Raw genomic sequence first — 8,425 nt, 5'->3', positions numbered from 1 at the left:
ATAGTCTAGTTAAGGTCGTTACACCAACACCAAGAATCACCTATAACTAACCATGAACCGCCTATAACTAACCAATAATTATCATACATAACCATCCAACTAAGTGTAAACATTGAAATGGAAGGAACAAGTTTTTGAATGAAGAACTAGACTATTTCATAATATACACACATTTTACCCCTTCACACTTTACCTTTTATTTATTTATAAATATATCCCACATATACAAATATGTATACATAAGCACGCATAACTACACATACCCATATGAATATACATACAGAAACACATTGCACACACATACTTAAACATATAACCAGTTTTAAATATATATATTCTTTACACAAACATTTGCACATGTACATATATAAACCTACTCATATGTGTATACATATTCCCCCACTGACATATATATGTGTGTGCACAAACATGTGCACATACTTGTTCAGAATGCAAACAATGATATAAGTACATTTCACAATTATACATAGATATACAAATAGGCTTAGTGACTTGAATACAATTACCCACTCAGAACTATGAAAGTGATGTAGATGCAAGGACACAAAAGTGAACTTGATAGAATATCCCCAGAAAGTTGACACTTACATACAAATGATCCTGGTAATTAAGAACAATATATTGTAATCCACAACTCCACAATCAAACCCATCTTCCTTGGTTCAATTCCACAAAGGAAACTCTATTATGGAACAATACATTGTCACGAAGTTGCATGTGTGCATTTGAAATGTGAAATGTTAATGGCACAACCCGTTCCTTTTTTCACAACTTTTGTGCCAATTTGATTGCATGATCAAGCTGAGAGACCACCAAACCCATTTTCTAACTCTATGATTCCGACCTCAGTCCACCTTCATTACTGCAAACATATTAACAACAAAGGAGAGGTTCTCAAGCCTATGTATGCGACCTCTACGACACAATGCAATGCCAACAAGAACCTACAACGAGCATGTGTGGAGGGAAACCAACAAACGTACTGAGGGTGTGAAAAAGTAGCTTAAGAACATGTTGTTGATCACTAGAGGCAACATGTTTCCATGGTTGATGACTAGCATCTTTGTACTAATGACACTTGCTCATGATAGGTCACTAATTACTAGTTTGGTAATTGTTTATTGTCCAAAGGAAACATGTCACAACGGCAATTTGCTAGTTCTTTATTGTCAACTATCGTGGGATGGCAAGCAACAACATTACATATGTAAATACTCATGCTTGATGTTATGTACACATAACGTGGGTGAGGGTAGGTCACTAATATTTACATAAGTGAAGGGTATGTTCACTAATGTTAAAAAGGGGACTAATGTGATTAGATAGAAGGAATGATAGGTGCATGCACAATTATGATTTGCACAACCAATGAATGGAGAGCCTTTTAGAAAGGCACATCTATTCAAGGGGCCTAGGAAAAGGTATAAATATGAGGCTTAGCTACCCTCATAAGGACATTACGTCGGAAGGTTGTTGTCTTAGACACCGGTGGTGCAGGCTAGGCTTTTATCTCGATGATTGTGTTTATCTCTTCCAAGGTATTAGTCATCCTAATATTCGGCGGTATGGGACGTCGGTGGTAGGTTGGCTATGTCTAGATCATAGCTCGGGGGTGGTCGGGTGGAACGGGTTCTTCTATCCAATCTATTTTCCTTCTTTTTACTTTACTAGGGTCTATTCATTAGTAATAGACTCTTAACACTCGATCAAACCCTTGCTTATCAACTCATAGTTATGTTGCTTTTTCAAGTACAAAAAAGAACTAGTATTCTAAAAAGAGCCACGGGTTGCTCGTTCTCCAAGAGACCAAAGGTTGTAGAAGTTTAGGGCCACCCATGGCTGCTCAAGCACCTCTGAAATTTCTTTTGCCTACAAGCACACAATGTGCACTCTTCGAGAACTTCAAGTATCCTCCCCAATTCAATATGGAAATATTTTATCCTAGTACGATTACTAGACCCTTATGAGGCTTTTGTAGAAACAAATGCTACACATTCCTATGTAGTATAATTTACTAGGAATCGGCAATGGTTCGGTTTCGGCTTAGGCGGTTCGGCCTTGTCCAAACCAAACCGGTTTACAAACCGGTTAAGGATAAACACTTTGTCCAAACCGGTTCCTAAACTGGTTAAGGGTTAACCAGTTTAGTCACATATCTGGTTCAGTTCGGCTTCAGCTTTGCCAAACCAAGCTCAAACAAGTTTACGAAGCTCAAGCCTGACCGACACCGAAAGGAACTACCAATCTGCCAAACCATTTAAAAACGGTTTAATTGCTCGGTTTAGGCTTGAACCTAGCCCTTTGTGACTCCTAGTATTTACTAGGCACTAGAATCTTGTTATAGTTATTAGTATGTAATTTGTAACAAGTATGGTTGTATATCTTAATCCAAATGTTTTACTCTTGTTGGTTAAATTCAGATTTAGAACCATCCAAATTTATGTGGACGGTGGTACAGTTAGTGAGCTATGAATTTGACAAGTTAATTGTAACTAACTTAGGTTCAAATCAACCTAAAACAGAAAAAGAAGGCTACGTTCCTAGGATTTGAGCATCTCTACATTCGTTCATGATAGATGTTGGACTCCCCTCAGAATTTTAATGTTATGGAATTTGATTCCATGACGTTGATGATAGAATGTTTTATATGGACATTTTTTCTTTGTTAAAGACTCTTGTGTCAGCACATTCATACTAGCTGCAAACACTGTCCCTGAACCCAAATAGATTTTCAATCACTCCACATTGTTTTTAGCATTCGTGAAGGAAATGATTGTATTTGACATAAATAGTGTGACATGAATTTAATCCCCCCTCAAACTTCCACACATTCTCCAGTCCGTCAATGACGACGATGATGCTGGTTACGCAGCTGCAATTGTGGAGGCTTTGGATCCTGTAAGCTTTTGGAGGAGGGTTTCTGAGTATCCAGGAGAGTAGTAATGAACAATCTCGATCGGGTAGCAAGTGTTGATCTTGTCGATGTGTTCCTTGAGCTCGCTACCAGGCTCCAATGGGAGCAATTTTTGCAGTTTCTCAAACCCACCTGAAGTCACGAATTTGGTGCGAGCCTCGGCATCACTAGGCAACACTTTGGCCAGTTGTGCTAGCACTGACTTCAGTGTGCTATCAGGAAGTCTTGGCCCCTGAGGAATATCAAGTGTTATAATATGAATTCACAGTAAGCCATTAAACTTGAATATGCTTGCCAATTTTGATCAATATAATGCTTAAAGAGTTTAGCCAAGGGTGTTTTAATGGTCAACAATCAAGCGTTAAATTTTTCCCGTCGATGAATCTTGAAGGTTTATGCAAACTTTGATAATAGCAATCTTCACACGTTGGGGTTTCTTTTTACTTACTTGGAGCAAAGCATCAAGAGATGGGAAGTGTGTCAGGTGCTCGATGATGGCTTTGAGAGCACGCTTGCACTTGTTTTGGAGGTCTTCACTAGCAGTGGGAGAGAGGAAGGCAGATACAATGTGTGGGAGAGCAGAAGACTCCGCCAAAGCCGTGGCATGGATGGGGCTGTGACGCCCCATCTGCCCTAATGACCACGCACTCGCACTCTTTATATGATCTTCTTGCTCGTTGCAAAGCACGTCTACAAGTGGCGCTATCCCATTTGATGCAATCAATACGCTTGCTAGCGCCTCATCCAACGCCGCAATGTACCCAATGGCCATCACTCCTACATGCATTGATCGTACACCATGTTTTCATATGGACATTGTAACCCATCATCAGTGACCAATCATGATTACTAAGCTGCTATATCCTCTTATGGTGCAAAATGCCCAATGTTATAATGCAACTTTGTCTATTCAATCTCTCTAGTTACATCAGCTGGTTACATGACTGTTTAGCAATCGTCTATTCAGCCTTGATTGCCATAACATTTGATAAACAATTGAATGCATGATCACGCCGTCTTACATGTGTGATATCACCATGTTAATAATCTTCACCAATCCATGATTACTTATGTGTTAAGTGATTTTATGCACATATTTGTGTAATATATTATTCCATCATTCAATTGGCACAATGTCAATCAATGGGTGGAAATTTCACTAAAAGGAATTCTTTGGGCTCTGAAACACTTATAAATGCCATGATTTTGCATATCTATGACAAACAATCAATGCAAGATGGGAAACCAATGTATTTTAGAATCGAGAAGTTGGTTACCGGGCAATCTCTCACTTCCACACGTATCTGCCACATTTTCAACAAGTGCCGCAGCACCACCATTGCTCACAACTACCTGAGCAAGTAGTACATTATGCTTACATACTTCTCTCACCACTATTGCTGCATTTCTCCGTACTTGCGGATCAATATCTTTGAGGGCCAAGAAGATCTTTGGAAATACATCAGCGGCTACAACCACCTAGCCAATTAAGCTCAAAGAAAGAAATTTAAACATCTTCGTAACATATGGATTACTTCAAATTCATGAAGATTAATGTGTAGAATAGAGTTTAATGGTCACTGGGCATCGATATTATAGAAGATGGCAATTCACCTCTGCTAGTTCAACGGTGTGTTTTGCAATTGAGCTCAAGCAATAGCAAACCTATTACACCAAAATCAAAAAATATTTCATATTGCGATATATTCATCATTCAATCCAATAGAAGAACTAATATCTAATCTATAATGCTAGCTTCGAAACCTGTCTTTTGAGTTTTGCGTCGGAATGTGTCACGAGTGGTGCAATCAAAGGCACAGTTTTCGCATCAACCACTATTTGAGCAAGTTCTGGAGCATGTTTTGCTATTTCCGCCAATGTAAGTGCTGCAGCTCGTCGAAGAGACAATTCTGGTTCCTAGCAGGAAGATTATTTCCTTAATTTGCAAAAGCTATTCGCATATGTTTCTCTTATCAATATTATATATTTTAGTTTTCAGTCTAAGAAGCTGCAAATTTCATGTATCTAATTTGAACTAATGTCCAACTACCAGAGGGGCACTCTTCACGAGTCCATTTTTTGGTGGGTCTGGCATCGGTATTGTGCACAATGGACCCACTGTATGAGTATAGTATAGTATGGAATGCATCAATTAGCCATTGGTTCAGTCTCAGGTTCAAGTATATGCAGCCTCTCATCTTCTATATTTTCTTTGTTAATAAATCATGTTGAATAGGTTAATTATGTAACAAGGAAAGTGCAATCCTGCCAGAGGTAAAAACCTGAACAGACAGGACTAAGAATGGGATAGAACCCGCATCCGTAACAGCCTGTGCGAGCTTGCCGGAATGTCTCGCGATCTGTCCGAGAGCCGACACAGCAGTTTCTTTAACTATCGGATCAAATTCTTCGAGGCATAGCACTAAGTTCTCAAGAGAACCTGAATCGACTACAGCTTGTGCGAGATCCATGGTGTGCCTGGCCACAGCTTTGAGCACGGATGCCGCCGCCTTCTTATTGTACCGATTTTGTGTGGGCCTATGAAATGTGGACCCACAGTTAACATCAATCCAAGATTTCGTATGCATCATCATCATGAAGGCAATATGTGGTATGACTAAAACCATAGGTGGGTTTATTACACAGTTGCTTGCTTACTTCAACGATGAGATGAGTTGCGGAAGAATGCTGTGGGAGACCACGGCTTGTGCAAGCTCTTCACTGTAGTTCGCGAGCCTCGCTAAGCCCAGGGCTGCTGTCTGTTGGATTTGTGGCACAGTATCCAACAGCAAAGGCCTCAGAAGATCCATCACCCCACTCTGGAAAAGCACGTCCACATTCTACAGAAACCAAACCAGAAAAGAAAGAGATAGTAAGAAACATGAAAAACCTAAAAATCCCCCCAAAAAGCAGGGAAATTCATGGACAAAAAAGCAGGAAACGGAAACGGCTTAAGGCGGAACATAGACGAAAGAATCGAATTGAATCGAATCGAATGAATGAATGCAGCCAGAAAATAATCAAATCCATGATTTGGTATTTGGAATTTATTACCTCAGGTTTAGTTGCAAAATCGACTACCGAAAGGAAAGAACTAGTAAGAAACATGAAATCGTAAGGAAAAAAAGGAAAAGGCTGAAGGCGGAACACTCGAAAGAAAGAATCGAATGGAATCGAATGGATGAATGCCGCCAGACATAATCAAAATCCATGATTTGGTATTTAGTATTTATTACCTGAGGTTTAGTTGCCAAATCGACTACCGAAAAGAAAGAAATTGTAAGAAACATGAAATCGTAAGGACAAAAAAGGAAAAGGCTGAAGGCAGAACACTCGAAAGAAAGAATCGAATGGATGAATGCCGCCAGAAATAATCAAAATCCATGATTTGGTATTTAGTATTTATTACCTGGGGTTTAGTTGCCAAATCGGCGACGGTTTGCACGAAAGTGATCCTGGCTTTTTGGAATGTCTCGAGAACATGGAGGATTGAGCGGGTGGTGGCAGCCATGGTGATGAATCCAAATCTGCAATCCGTTCGATTGATTATAGTAGTTTATTTAAGGCAAAGCCAGTCTGATGCGATCCCACTGTGGTGGCGAATATCATGATAATTTTGATGACGATAATCTCTATCTCTGCAGGGACGACAGTTAGAAATTTGCCTGCTCCTTCCCTTTCTTCCTTTCTTCCTGCCTTCTATCTCCTAAATCTCCTTCTCTCCCAATTTCTCTCTATCACGCCCCTCCATTTCTTACCTTCTTTTTTCCTTTCCTTTTCTTTCTTTCTTTCTTTTTGCCCCATTTTTCTCCATTATATCAAAATTTGAAGCTTTCCATTGATTCATCAAATTTGTGCAAACCTTTGTGTGCGTGTGTGTGTATGTATGTATTGTGTGTTCACACATCTGAAAACTGAGGATCCATCAAATCCACACACCACCTTACAGCCAGCCATCCCCATCACATGTATGAATGTATGTATGTATGTATGTATGTATGTATGTATGCAAGCAACAGATCAGCATGGGTTCTGCAAATATCATTACAACCCATATATGTTCCCCATCCCTATCACATGTATGTATGTATGTATGTATGTATGTATGTATGTATGTATGTATGTATGTATGTATGGAAGCAACAGATCAGCATGGGTTCTGCAAATTTCATTACAACCCATATATGTTGTGCATATAATAATCATGTCATACTCCCAAGGGGGTAATAATTCCAACCCATTTTTCATCGATAGATTCCACACAATTTTGCATTGCTCTACGGGGCTTACAATTGCCCACGATCCCTGGCCCAAACCCACCCACTAGCACACATCGAAGATGTTGCCGCGTGATATGGCACATGGTGCACCCAATTTCACAACGAATGCCCAAACCCTAAGAGTTTGTCTATTAAGACTCGGCCTTTTTTTTTATTGTTGTCACGACCCGGGACCTCATAAGGGAAGAGGTGACGGGGAATGGGTGGGCTAGAGAGGATTCCCCCACCGTTGTTTCTTGACGATTGTCGCCTTGATTAAAGTTTCAAAGGAAGGAAGGAGATCCGTGCACATCTCGCATAGACATAGAACTAAATACTCCCAGGAAAGGGAATGTACTTCATTAAAAGAATAATCAAACAAATACTTCATTTTCAGTTGTAACACACCTTCAATGATATTGTCACAAAAAATATATGTAGAATTGATGGATTGGATTATTGGTAATTCACAAAGGAGACTATAGTATAATCAACCACATTTGATATTGCATAAATTCATCGTAATGCTTGTTTGCTCAAATTATAGCGCTGAACAACATTCAATTCTATAACAAGGCAATGTAATCCACGACTATGATACGCAATGATTTATTCTATTAATATCGATGGGGTGATGGAGAAGTATAACAACAAGCAACCATGCATAATACAACAACACATTACATGCAAGGCATAATACAATGCATTGTTACTTGTTCATATGACATTTACAATATAACAAAAACATAAAAAAGGCATGTAATATAGGTGTAACACTAATATGGATGATAGTTTGCTTTCATTTCTTTTTCTTTTGTAGTTAGATTTGCATGATATAAATCCTTGAATTCAAGGTTGACACTAAAATCATAAACTAGGTAGGTGTCAACTAATAGAGTTCCCCTTAATAGAGTACGGGAAGAAGAAAAGATTTACAAGTATGTGACCTTTAAAGATAATTAGTGAACTAAATCAAGCTAAAAGCTAAAATAAACTATGTCCACATGTGAACATGCACCAGTAGATGCTCTGAGCACTATCAATGAAGAGGGTCATTGAGACACATCTATATTAGTTCAATTAACCATTAGGATTAACAATTTTATGTATTAAAGCAGCCTTGATAGAAAGAACTAAGGTTGGTTGAACACTTCAAGCCACAAAATTGTATATATTGTATTTGCTCACTTGCGAACACATGAGATTGAAACTCAACTTTGTCTCATTCATT

General features: G+C 38.9%; 1 protein-coding gene across 1 annotated transcript; it reads right to left on the bottom strand.

Moving 5' to 3' along the window:
• Positions 1-2,614: 2,614 nt before the first annotated feature.
• LOC147861045 (uncharacterized) lies at positions 2,615-6,545 on the bottom strand. Its single transcript, XM_087323181.1, has 8 exons — positions 6,345-6,545; positions 5,594-5,775; positions 5,218-5,473; positions 4,700-4,852; positions 4,550-4,600; positions 4,213-4,414; positions 3,384-3,712; positions 2,615-3,167 (listed from the first exon to the last, which is right to left on the bottom strand). Exons 1-8 carry the CDS (start codon positions 6,444-6,446, stop codon positions 2,886-2,888), a joined length of 1,557 nt encoding a protein of 518 aa, XP_087179307.1. The 5' UTR covers positions 6,447-6,545; the 3' UTR covers positions 2,615-2,885.
• Positions 6,546-8,425: the final 1,880 nt, after the last annotated feature.

The sequence above is a fragment of the Azolla caroliniana genome, unplaced genomic scaffold (assembly GCF_043228905.1).
Source record: "Azolla caroliniana isolate FFs.n. ecotype wild unplaced genomic scaffold, voAzoCaro1.0.p SCAF_8, whole genome shotgun sequence".
Taxonomy (NCBI): Eukaryota; Viridiplantae; Streptophyta; class Polypodiopsida; order Salviniales; family Salviniaceae; genus Azolla; species Azolla caroliniana.
The sequence above is the reverse complement of the archived record's forward strand: the minus strand, read 5'-3'. Positions and strand labels throughout refer to the sequence as shown.